Raw genomic sequence first — 13,768 nt, 5'->3', positions numbered from 1 at the left:
TCTGGGTAAATGTAATAAACTCTCCTTCTCCTTTGAGTTCTTTAAAATATGTTTGACAGTTAAAAGCAAAAATTATAACTGTCTGATGAGACTTTTCAGTGTGTTTGGGTATATTATAAGACAAATACAAAGAGAGGAAGGCAAAAGGATGTTTATAGTGGTATGATTTCTAACTGAAGTGAAATATTGATCCTAAGTAGACTGTGAAAAGTTAAGTTTATATATATTGTAATCCCTAGAGCAACCACTAAAAAAAAAATGATTGAAAGAGATATAGTAAAAAATAGATATATTCAAATGGAATACTAAAAAATGTTCAAATAGCCCAAAAGATGGCAGGAAAGGGGAAATAGAGGAAAGAAAAACAGGGGAATAAACAGAAGACAAATGATAAAATAGTAGATGGAAATTTAAACATATCAATAAATACATTAAATGTAAATGGTCTAAACCAACTAAAATACATTGTCAGAAAGGATTAAAGAATCATAACTCAATTATATGCTGTCTACAAGAAACTCACTTCAAAGAAAATGATATATGTAGGTTAAAAATAAAAGGATGGAAAAAGGTATACCATGCAAACACTAATCAAAAGAAAGATGGAGTGGCTGTATTAATATCAGACATACTGGACTCCAGAGCAAAGAAGATTACCAGGGATGAAGAGGGACATTCATAATGATGAAAGTGTAAATTCACAAAGAAGACAGAATGATCCTAAATGTGTATGCACCTAACAACAGATAATCAAAATAATTGAGACAAACTCTAACAGAACTGAAAGGATAAATCCACAATTATAGGTAGAGATTTCAGCACTCCTTTCTCAGTAATTGATAGAACTAGTAGACAGAAGAAACAGCAAGGATATAAAAGAACTGAACAGCATCATCAACCAACTGTATTTAACTGACAGTTATAGAACATTCCATTCAACAAAAGTAAAATACACATTCTTTTTAAGTTCACATGGAACATTCACCAACATAGACCATATCCTGGATATAAAACAAACCTTAACAAGTTTAAAAGAATTAAAATCATACAAAGAATGTTCTCTGACCATAATGGAATTAAACTAGAAATTAATAACAGAAAGATAATAGGAAAATCTAGAAATACTTAGAAATTAAGCAATCTACTTCCAAATAACCCATGAATCAAAGAAGACATCTCAAGAGAATTTAGAAAATATATTGAACTGAACAAAAATGAAAATAACATATCAAAATTTGTGTGACACAGCTAAAGCAGTACCTACAGGGCTATTTATAGCATTAAATGTTTATATTAGAAAAGAAGAAAGGTCATATGTCAATAATAAAATCTTAAGAAACTAAAAGAAGATCAAAATAAACCTAAATCAACTACAAAAAAAGGAAATAATCAAATTTGAACAGAAATCTGTGAAATGAAAACAGAAACAGTGGAGAAAAATCAATGAAACCAAGAGCAGGTTCTCTGAAAGGATAAATAAAATTGATGAACTTCTAGCTAGACTGACAAAGAAAAAAAGAGAGAAGCCACAAATTACCATATCATGAATGAAAGAGCAAATAACACTAGAGAGGCTGCAGACATTGAAAGTATACAACTCTACAAACAGGAAATTGACAACTTAGATGAGATGGATAATTCCTCGAAAACCACAAACTGCCAATACTCACCGTGGATGAAATAGACAACCTGCATAGTCCTATAACTATTTTTAAAAATTAAATTTGAAGTTAAAAACTTTCTAGAAAAAGAAGTCTCCAAGTCCAGGTGGTTTCACTGATGAATTCTAACAAATATTTAAAGAAGAAATAATTTCATTTCTAAACAACATCTTTCAGAAAAAGGGAGAGAACACTTTCAAACTGATTTTAGGAGGCCACTATTACCCTGATACCAAAATTGAACAAAGACAGTACAAAAAACGAAAATAAGAAACCAATATCCCTCATGAACATGGGTGCAAAATCCTTGCCAGAATATTAACAAATCAGATCTAGCAATTTTTAAAAAGCATAATACATGATGACTAAGTGAGGTTTATCACTGGCATACAAGTCTGGTTCAATTAAAATGATGAAATACCACCATACACTTATTAGAATAGCTAAGATTTAAAAAACATACTGACAATACTTTGTGCTAGTGAGGGTGCCAAGCAGCTGGAACTCACAAATTGTTGGTGGGAATGCAAAATGGTCCAGCCACTCCGGAAAAGCTGTCAGCTTCTTAAAAGTTAAACATATACCTACCTTATGACCCACTCATCCCAGTCATAACTATTTACCTAAGAGAAAAAAAAACAAAGCATATTGGACATAAAGACTTAAACACCAATGTTCATAGCAGCTTTATTGGTAGTAATCAAAAACTGGAGAGTACCCACATGTCCATCAACAGGTGAATGGGTAAACGAATCGTGGTATATCCAGACAATGGGAAACCATTGTACTATTGATATACGCATTGCTGAATCTTATAATTATGATGAGTGAAAGAAGCCAAAATAAAAAGAGTACATATTGTATGTTCCATTTATATGAAACTCTAGAGAATGTAAACTAATCAAGAGCCACAGAAAGCAAATCTATGGTTGCCTGGACTGGGGAGGGGCAGTAGAAAAGGGTAGGAAGGAGGGATTACAATCAAGGAAGGAAATTTGGGGGAGTGATAGATATTTCACTATCTTAATCATGTTCATGGTTTCATGGGTGTGTACAAATGTCAAAACTTACAAATTTGTACATTTTAAGTATGAACAGTTTAATGTTTAATAAAGCTGTTTTTAAAAATACACCTTCCACAGGACCCAGAAATCGCACTCCTAGGTATTTACTATAGAGAAATGAAAAATTATGTTCACATAAATACTTGCCCATGAATGATTATGGAAGCTCTATTCATAATTTCTAAAGACTGGAAACAACGTACATATCTTTCAATGGGTGTATATATAAACTGTGGTATATCTATACAATAAAATACTACTACTCAGCAATAAAAAGGAACAAACTATTGAAACAAGCAACAACTTGGATGAATCTCAAAGGTATTATGCTGAGTTAAAGACACCAGTCTGGAAAGGTTGCATACTGTATGATTTTCATTTATATGACTTTCTCGAAAAGCCAAAACTCTAGTGACAAACATCTGTGGTTGCTGGGGGAGGGGGTGAGTAGAAAGAGATAGCACAAGGTTGTTTTGGGGGTGATAGAACTGTTCTGTTTCCGAGTTGTGGTGGTGGATACACAAATGTGTACGTGTGCTGAAATCCATATAACTGCATACCTCCTCAAAAATTCAACTTTACTGTATGTTAATTTAAAAATTAAAATAAAAACACACTTGAAACTCTTTCTATAATGAGCATTGTGAGAAATGAGCATTGTAAGGAAAGCAGTTGGATAAGAAAATTCACTTTTCCCTATCCTCCACCAGTTCCCATTTTATGGTGCTATAATCTGGGATTTTAGTGATAGACTTTTTCTAAATTATGGATCTTTTTTTGAAATTAGTTTGATTCAATTAATAATTTAAAATATAATAAAATACCCTGCCCTGCCCTGTAAAGTCCCTTCAGTGATCTCAACCTTCTCCTACCTCTCTCTCTCTCTCTCCCCCTCCCCCCAAAGCCAAAATGTTTAGTTTTCTACACTTAGTGTCTTCACTCACTCTCCAGCTGACTCCAAACTTGCTTCTACTTTTATTATTCCACCAAAAAAGCTATTGCTAAAGAAGTTACCAGTAACCCCTATGTCACTAGTCCAGTGGACATATTGCAGTCTATGTTCCTTGACTTGGCAATCACATTTGAGAGTGCTGACCTCTCTTCTCTCTTTGAAGCACCCACTTCCTTTGCATTCCTCAGCACCACTGAGTTTGGCCCTCCCGCCCTTCCTCTTCGCAGGCTTACCCTCCCTGGCCTTTAAATGGTAGGAATTCTTAATTCTTCATCTTGGGTCCTCTTATATCCTACTGTGTGATCTCTCTTTCCCACTCAGTTATGAACCCTGAGTTCGGACTGGATCTCTTTTGGCTCTTCAGTGCTTCCCCAGTACATACCGTAGCGACTGGCACAAAGTAGGCACTTCGCAGAACATTATTGGATGAGGGGGCGGTCACACCTTGACACTGCCTCCCCGCCCCGCCGTGATTTTGTGACCTTTATGTTTATGCAAACTCAGAAAATGGCTTTGTACTCAGTGTTGTACATCACAATTTTGTCCTTTCTCCAGGGCAAACAAGTTATTTCTATTGTGGTACATTTCTAAGCTATGGTTTTGTTGACATTTAAGGATATATTGAAGTTTTGGGGGGAGGAGAATTATTGTTACTATATTGCTCCATAAAAGGATAAAATATCTGTATTGAAGTGTCAACAACTAAAATCTTTGCTTATATTGAAGTCAATTTTCTTACCCTTTAAACCAATTTCTGTGTAGCATATTTTTCTAAGTCTGCATGCTCTATAGTGTTATCTTATTTTTAAAAAACAGGAACACTTCAAGATCTAACTAAAATTAAATCAGTGTTTATGCTCCAATATTTGTGAGAAGCTGGAGAGCGTGTGTTGAAGGAAAGGTAAACAATTGGACTGAGTTTTGGGGCAGACCCTAAAACTACTAAGAACTTCTTTTAATCATTATATATTAGCTTGGAACTTCTGTTAACCCAACAGTGGGTAGGGGTGAACACGGCGAGCTTATTTTAAAAGTATCTTTTTTCTTATACATGTTTAATAGAAATTAAATTTGAGAAAATTTACTTTAAACTTAAGAGATGAGCTCAATTGCAGCAATTATTTCAAAAGGATGAAAGATCCAGTACATTGAAGATATAATTTGATAGGTAAAAATTTGCTTCATGCATAAGTTTTTAGAGAACATTCGTTGCATAAACAAAAGTATAGCGTGTTGCCTTTGGAGTTCATCATGCTAATCTGCCATTGCATGAAGAAAAAGAACCCTGAAAATTTTGAAGCTTTGAGTACATCCTCAGATTTTGGGGATGGTAGAGGACATCTTTGCATGTATGGATGCCCTTATATAGGCTTATAAAGGTTTTAACTTTTTATCTCAGTTGTAATATTAGTCAAGCATCATAATTTAAAATATCTGTATTTGTTACTATATCTACTTTTCAAACTTGGAGAATGCAAATAAAGAATATACTCTGAAAAATAAAAATATTACTTGAATTTAAATAATAGAGGGTGTTGTGGTACAGTTATTTGCCAATTCCAAATCCAAACTTTTAAAAATAATAAATTTAGATAGTTACAGTACTGCTTTACAAAAGAATTCACCTTGGGGTTTCTTTAAACTGCCCAACTTTATGCTACCTTCAAATTATGGTTTGGTTTTACCACAAGCAACTTGCCAGGGACAAGTCAATTTAGGGAAATATATTACATCTTTGCACACATTTGTGCACAAATATGTCGTTGTGGGACATATTTGTACCACCCGATAGCAAAAACCATGGAAGTGAGAAAATATTGAGCAAATAAAACAGTAAAGGAAGTGAAGGTAGATATTAGCTGTGCACAGGGCAACAGTTGCAACTAATAGCATGCAGGGAGAAAGGAAAGGCATTTACTTTGTATATTAGCAATATAGGTGGTCAGATAATAATATTCACAACTTGGTAAATTTTTTAACCCAATTGAAGAATCAACTTAGACAATTTATGAAGTTAGTCACTTATTCCTTGTGGTGATGGGACTATTCTGTCTCTTGACTGTGGTGGTGAATACATGAACCTATACGTGATAAAATTGTATAGAGCTAAATACACAGATGAGTACAAGTAAAACTGGGGATCTTAAGATTGACCGATTGTATCAATATTAATATCCTGGTTGTGATATTGTGCTATGGTTTTACAAGATGTTCCCATTGGAGAAAACTGGGTAAAGAGTACAAGGGATCTTTCTGTATTATTTCTTACAACTGCATGTGAATCTATAATTATCTCCATAAAAGTCTCAATTAAAAAAAAATGTTAATCACTTAGGTTAACAGCACCAGGGACTTTAGAACTGGAATGACAAATCTGAGAGATCGTCTAGATCAGGGGTTTTCAAAGTGTGGTCTCCAAATGAACAGTATCAGCATCATGGGGCATTAGTTGGGAATGAAAATTCTAAGGCTCCATCCCCCTACTGAATCAGAAACTTTGGAGATGGGGCCCTACGATCTGCTTTAACAACCCTGCCAGGTGATTCCACTGTATGCCAAAGTTTCACAACCACTGATCTTGGTCAAGCCCATTGCTACACAGAAAAGAATCTGAGAACCACAGGAAGTGAAAGGAACTGTGTAGGTAAGGCACCTGGTAAGGTGTAAGGCCAATACACTGGGTGTCTTGACTACCATCCAAGATTTTTCCATTGAGCAGTGCCATCTTGCAGTGATGTTGACTGCATTTACTTGATCATCTGCCTTCTCTTAGGAAGAAAGAAAACAATTTATGGAGAATGACGGGCTGATGATAGAAGGCTATAAATTAGCCTTGCTGTAATGTGGAATTTTGGGGACTGGTTCATCTTTTGAATCTCATTTCTTCCCTCCTTTTGACCTATCCATTACCAGGATAGCTGTGTGTCTTAAGAAATTAGCACAATTTTTATTCCACAGCATTGCTCTGATGGCCCAGCTATAGCAATATCTCCACCCAAAGGGAGTACTTCACTTCATCTAAATATATTTTGGTAGTCAAATTCATTATTCATATTTTTAAAGATTTATTTAATGACTTTTTTCTTCAACAGCAGCTTTTGCCTACTAACGTTTATTGAAACAATCGTCTCATTGCCATACTTAATCGACTCATTCTTTCAACATACTTTTTGAGTGCCAACTAGGTACCAGGCACTGTACTGAAGGAAGGAATAGAAATAATTATGTATTTGTTCCCAGTTTTCAGCCAGTTCACTGCCTGTTGGAAAAGTTCTTGATCACGTCTTTGAAATATAGTGAGATAAGTGTTACTAGAGGAAGGTACAAAGCTATCCTTGACATTTATTAAGTTCTTACTATGGGCCAGGTGCTGTAAGAGATGCTTTGCATGTTGACTCATTTAGTCCTCATTTCCATTTTGCAGGTAAGAATATTTAGGCTCTAAGAAGTTGAGCATGTTACCCAAGGATCACACAGCTCTATGAAGTGATGAAGCCTAGTTTCTGCCCCAGGCCACTTTGATGCCTTGGAGTGGGAGCACAGCGGCAGAACCTACCAGGCTTGGGGGAAGGAAAAGGTGCTTAGAGAGGGATTTACAGTGTCAACCTTAAAAATAGAACAGCCAGTTATTTTACCAGCAAAACGAGTTTATTCAGGAATAGCCAAAGAATTGCAATTTGGGATGTGCATGCTATGGTAGACCATAGGCAAATCCAACAAACAAGGGAGAGAAACGTTATTTTATAGAGAAAAAGGAGGAAATTGGGAGGGGTTGTTTTGAACAAAAGTCCATTGGAGAAAAGCAAGCGTTCAGGATGGTGATGGCTTCTCATTGGCTGAGTTGCTAGAGTAGTTGATGTTTGGGATTGCAATGTATATTTCTTCCTATAATTAATGATTCTTCCTGTTGGGGTCAGCTTCTGTTGGGGGTCCGTAATTGACTCTCTTTCCTGTAATTGACCGCAAGTGGTATTGCATGGGAGCTCCCCCTTCTGGCATCCTGACTCCATTTTAAATGAGGTTTCCCTTTATTAATTTTCACAACAGATTTCCTTTTTAAAGACAAGCACTTAGAGTTCTGTGCTTAGCTAGTTATGAAAATAGCATTAGAATTACCATTCAATAACTGACAATAGAGCTGCCTGAAGGTCTTATTAATTCCTGATCACTTAGATGTCCCCCAGCAGTAGCTACAATGAAAATAACAGCCTCTTCTCTCTGTTTTTACAGTATTGTTTGATTACAGAAACTTCTTTCTAAACAAGTTAACATCCCTTCTTTCTTGTCTTGGAGAAAACATTATGATTGTTCCTGGGTGTTGCTTTTAGATATCAGAGATATAAAGCATATACAAAAATGTTACTCATTTTATCAGCACTGGTTTTAATTCAAAGGGTATAAGAGACTGTGGGATGAGAAGAGATGAATAAGGCTGCCCCATCTTCAAGATGTTGAGTGTGCTTTCTTTCACTAGTTAGGACAACTCTGTCTCTAACTCAAATTGACTTTAAGCCCTCTTTTCAGTTTCAGAAATGAATGTCAGGCAAGTCTTTGACATTTCTGTTTTGAAATAAATTCTGGGCATGATGTACTTTATTAGAGGAAAATCTCTAGTATGGATACATTTCTTTTTGAAGGCATCATTTTTACTTGCAAGTAAAATAAAAGTATCTTCTTCAGAATTTATTGGTCATCTTTCCTTAAAGTTTATTTACTAATGTTGCATTGGGATTCTGAAGAGCCACTTTAAAATCTTTTAAAAATATCTCATTTTCCCCCTTAACTTCAAAAGTGTAAGATGTTTATGTAAGAACACTAGAAAGATACAAATATATGTGTATGTGTATATATACACATATATATGATACATATATTAATATATGGACATATATTAATAGAAGTAATTTCTGGATACTTAAGATAAAGGATTATTTTATGTTTATCTGTAATCCAGATTTTATACAATGAGTTACATTTATACAATAAATTACATTTCTAATCAGGAAAAAAATAGTGCTCAAACCTCTAAAAACATGAAGTTATATTTAAGCTATGGGATTCTGTGACTGTGCAAATAGTTGGTATTAACTGAGTACATAGATGAAAATTTTTATGATAAAATTTTTTTTATTGAGATATAATTGACATAAAACATTAGTTTCAGGTGCACAACATAGTGATTCAGTAGATGTATATACTGTGAAATGATTCCAAAATAAGTTTAGTTCACATCCATCACCACACAGTCACACATTTTTATTCTTGTGATGAGAACTTTTAAGATCTACTCTCTTAGCACCTTTCAAATATACAATACAGTATTATTAACTATAGTCACTGTGCTGTACATTACATCCCCAGGACTCATTTATTTTATAACTGGAAGTTTGTGTTTTGTACCTTTTGACCCCCTTCACCCATTTTGCCCACCCTCTACCCCCCACCTCTGCTCTATCTGTGAGTTTGGTTGTTTTTTTGTTTTTTTGTTTTAACTTAGATTTCACATATAAGTGAGATCATATTTGTCTTTCTCTGTCTGACCTACTTCACTTAGTATAATGCCCTCAGGGTCCATCCATGTTGTTGCAAATGGCAAGATTTCCTTCTTTTTTATGGCTGAATAATATTCCAGTATATATATATCTCTCTCTCACACATTTTCTTATCCATTCATCCACTGATGGACACTTACATTGTTTCCATATCTTGGCTATTGTAAATAATGCTGCAGTGAACACTGGGGTGCAGATATCTTTTCAAGTTAGTGTTTTTGTTTCTGTCGGAGAAATGCCCAGAAGTGGAATTGCTGGATCACGTAATAGTTCTGTTTTTACTTTCTTGAGGAACTCCATAGTGTTTTCCACAGTGGCTGCACCAGTTTACATTCCCAGCAACAGTGCACAAGGGTTCCCTTTTCTCCATTATCCTCACCAACACATTATTTCTTGTCTTTTTAATAGCCATTCTAACAGGTGTGAGGTGATAAATCAAAGGTTTTGATTTGCCTTTCCCTGCTGATTCGTGATGTTGAGCATCTTTTCATGTACCTGTTGCCATCTGTACATCTTCTTTGGAGAAATGTCTATTAAGATCCTCTGCCCATTTTTTAATTGGATTGTTTGTTTTTTTCCTATTGAGTTGTATGAGTTCTTTCTATATTTTGGACATTAACCCTTTATCAGATATATGATTTGCAAATATTTTCTCCCGTTCAGTATGTTGCCTTTCCATTTTATTTTTTATTTTATTTTATTTATTTTTTTGTGTGAGGAAGATCAACCCTTAGCTAACATCTGATGCAATCCTCCTCTTTTTTGCTGAGGAAGATTGGCCCTGGGCTAACATCTGTGCCATTTTCCTCTACTTTATATGGGACGCCGCCACAGCATGGCTTGACAAGTGGTGCATCAGTGCGCGCCCGGGATCCGAACCTGAGAACCCCCGGGGCGCACACATCTAACCGCTGTATCCCCCGGGCCAGCCCCACCTTTCCATTTTATTGATGGTTTCTTCTGCTGTGCAGAAGGTTTTTTACTTTGATGTAATTCCACTAGTTTATTTTTGCGTTTGTTGCCTTTGCTTATGGTGTCAAATCCAAAAAATCATCATTAAGACTGATGTTAAGGAGCTTACTGCCTATATTTTCTTCTAGTTTTATGGGTTCAGGTCTTATGTTTAAGTCTTTAATCCATTTTGAGTTGATTTTGGTGTATGATGTAAGATAGTGATTCAGTTTTCCCAGCGCCGTTTATTTAAAAAACTATCTTTTCCCCATTGTATATTCTTGGCTCCTTTGTTGTAAATTGGTTGACCATGTATGCGTGGGTTTATTTTTGGGCTCTCTATTCTGTTCCATATATATGTCTATTTTTATGCCAATACCATACTGTTTTGATTACTATAGCTTTGTAATATAGTTTGAAATCAGGGAGCGTGATGCCTCCATCTTTGTTCTTCTTTCTCAAGGTTGCTTTGGCTATTTGGGATCTTTTGTGGTTCCATACATTTTAAGATTGCTTGTTCTATTTCTGTGAAAAATGCCATTAGAATTTTGATAGGGATTGCATTGAATCTGTAGATTGCTTTGGGTAATATGGACATTTTAACAATGCTAATTCTTCCAATCCATGAGCATGGAATATCTTTCCGTTTATTTTTGTCTTAATTTCTTTCATCAATGTCTTGAAGTTTTCAGTATATGGGTCTTTTACCTCCTTGGTTACATTTATTCCTAGGTACTTTATTCCTTTTTTGCAATTGTAAATGGGATTGTTTCCTTAATTTCTCTTTCTGATGGTTTGTTGTTAGTGTATAGAAATGCAAGAGATTCTTGTATACTGATTTTGTATCCTGCAACTTTCTTGAATTTGTTTATTAGTTCTAACAGTTTTTTGGTGGAATCTTTAGGGTTATCTATATATAATATCATGTCATCTGCAAATAGTGACAGTTTTACTTCTTCCTTTCCAATTTGGATGCCTTTTTATTTCTGTTTCTTGCCTGATTGCTGCAGCCAGGACTTCCAATACAACGTTGAATACAAGTGGTGAGGGTGGGCATCTTCACCTTGTTCCTGACCTTTAGAGAAAAAGCTTTCACATTTTCACCGTTGAATATGATGTTAGCTGTGGGCTGATCCAATTTCTTAGTGCTTACGATAAATATAAATTTAGATTGAAACTTGATTGCTGGGGGTCAGTGGCCATGAAAACATTGATAGGGCACAAAGAAGAAGCAAGGTTATAACTGGAATAAAAATGTTAAGATCAACAGAGAAGACACAGAGTAAATAATAGTATTAGTAATTATTTTATAATTATTATGAAAGGAATTATCAGAATATCATTTTTATTTTAAAAACTGTTATTAAAGGAAATTCAAATATATAAAAGTAAAGAACCTCAGGCTCGACACTCAGTTTCAGCTCTCTTCTATTCATGTCAATGTTGTTGCATTGCCAGTCCACTCCTCACTCCCCCAACTGTCTCTGGATTATTTTGAAGCAAATCTCAGACATCATATGGTTTTATCTGTAAATATTTCAGTATGTATTTCTAAATATTAGTGACTCTTTCTTTAAATCGCAACTATAATGCCATTATCCTACCTTAACAATACATCTCTAATATCATTAGGTTTCCACAGTTATGTATCATTTCCCAATTGTCATATATTTTATTTATATATTTTTAACATATATATTTATATATACATTATATATAACATTTTATTCATTTGTCCATTATAAATATATAATTTATTATTTGTTTGAATGAGGATCCAAATAAAGTCCATACATTGTGTTTGTTTCATACGCCGTCCGTCTCTTAATCTGTAGTTTTCCATATTTGTCTTTTCTTTCCTTGTAATTTTTTGCTTGAAGAAACTGGGTCACTTATTGTGAGGGTTTCCACAGTCTGAATTTTGCTAACTGCATTACACTGGTGTGGTTTATGTGATTGTCTGTTCCCCATGTTTCTTATAAACTGGTAGATCCAGAAGCTTAAGTAGTTCAAGTTTGATGTTTTTTTCTTTTAGAAAAACTGTGTCATGGGTGATAAGTGATCAAATATTATTTTAAAGCTAGTATCTGAAGTGGTTTGGACCCTGATTTCTAAGACATCCATGTAAATAAAAGGACTCTAGTCATGACATATTATGAGGCAGACAATTAGTGACTGACCTTTTCTAGAATAAAATACTAGTTAAAATTATCTCCAGGAATCTTCTGCATGGATCAAATGCATAAGGGAAATTAAAAAGTATTCTGTAGGTCCTGGAGTCTCAGGAATTGGCCCTTCATGATTGCAGTGGCCACTGCAAGCTATATTATGCTTTATAGACCTGTGCTGCCTAGTACAGTAGCTTCTGGCTATTGAACTTTAAGTTATTTAAGTTAAATTTTTAAAATTTAGTTGCTTATTGACACTAGCTACATTTTAAGTGCTCAATAGCCATATGTGGCTAGTGGCTATCATACTGGCCAGCACTGATATAGAATATTTCCATCATCACAGAAAATTCTATTGGACAGTCCTGTTTTAGACTTTAGAGAGACCACAGATAAGCAGATGAACTGAATGAAATTTTCTTAGCATTCAAGAAGATTTTTAGTGGTCTGATGATAATTTTTCTACAAATCTTATAGTTTGGATTTCTGTAGTGCTGCCTCTAAACACGAATGTTGCAGGACTATTCTTTTGTTGGTGGAAAATATGAGAAGTGTGTTTTTGAACAAGTTTGTTATGGACACTCTTAACATCTCCCCTGTTTTATGTTGTATTTCAGCTTGCTAATAAGCATATCTAGACTCTATCACATCCAGAAAGCATACCAATAGGTGACATATAAACACAGATAAGCTCCTGCAGTGAAAGAAAGCTGGTGATGGTTGCCAGGGTGAAGCGGTCAGAAACAAACACAGGAAAAGATATCTCTTAAGTTTCTATTTTACAACATTTTAATGAAGTGATTTCATAGAGTGAAGTTTATAGCACAAAAAGTAAGTCAGCAGAGAGAGCCAAAAATTTTGATTCTCATAGACATAGTGTTATACTGGAAGTAAATTTTATAGCTGGTTGAGAGAGGAATTCCATCAATTCTAAAGGTGTTGTGGAGAAATAGCCCTTTCCAATGGATACCTTTTATCAGCTCTATTACCTGTAAACATTAACCTAATGGCTGACCTACCTACCCTCCTGTTGAGGAAATAGTGTATCATTTTACTTTATCTTAATTCCGCCTAAAAATACTTTAAAGTAATTGAAATCTGCTTAACCTTTTACAGCGGAAGTTCAGAGTGAAATTGAAAGGATTTTTGAACTTGCAAGAACACTGCAACTGGTAGTCCTTGACGCAGATACTATTAATCATCCAGCTCAACTTAGCAAAACCTCTTTGGCCCCTATTATAGTATATGTAAAGATTTCTTCTCCTAAGGTAAGTGGAGTTGCTATTGTCTGCTCTGAAATCAAAGTTTACTAAAATGTGTGTTTATGTTCTGTTTTCTACTTCTAATAGGCTATGTCTTTATCCATCATAAAGAGTTTGAAGAGATGTTAGTCAAGAATTTTTAAGATTGATATAAAGCC

The 13,768-nt window shown here is 34.7% G+C and overlaps 1 protein-coding gene across 3 annotated transcripts in view; it reads left to right on the top strand.

The window, feature by feature from the left end:
- CACNB2 (calcium voltage-gated channel auxiliary subunit beta 2) overlaps positions 1-13,768 on the top strand; it is a 361,912-nt gene that overhangs the window by 342,382 nt on the left and 5,762 nt on the right. For all 3 annotated transcript variants that reach the window (XM_004425315.3, XM_004425314.3, XM_004425318.3), the window contains one exon: positions 13,465-13,616. In XM_004425315.3, coding sequence (XP_004425372.1) covers positions 13,465-13,616 — 152 coding nt within the window. The remainder of the gene's footprint in view (positions 1-13,464; positions 13,617-13,768) is intronic.

Source organism: Ceratotherium simum, chromosome 32, assembly GCF_057802395.1.
Source record: "Ceratotherium simum simum isolate JZ-2026a chromosome 32, ASM5780239v1, whole genome shotgun sequence".
Classification (NCBI taxonomy): Eukaryota; Metazoa; Chordata; class Mammalia; order Perissodactyla; family Rhinocerotidae; genus Ceratotherium; species Ceratotherium simum.
This window is presented reverse-complemented; position numbering and strand designations above follow the sequence as displayed.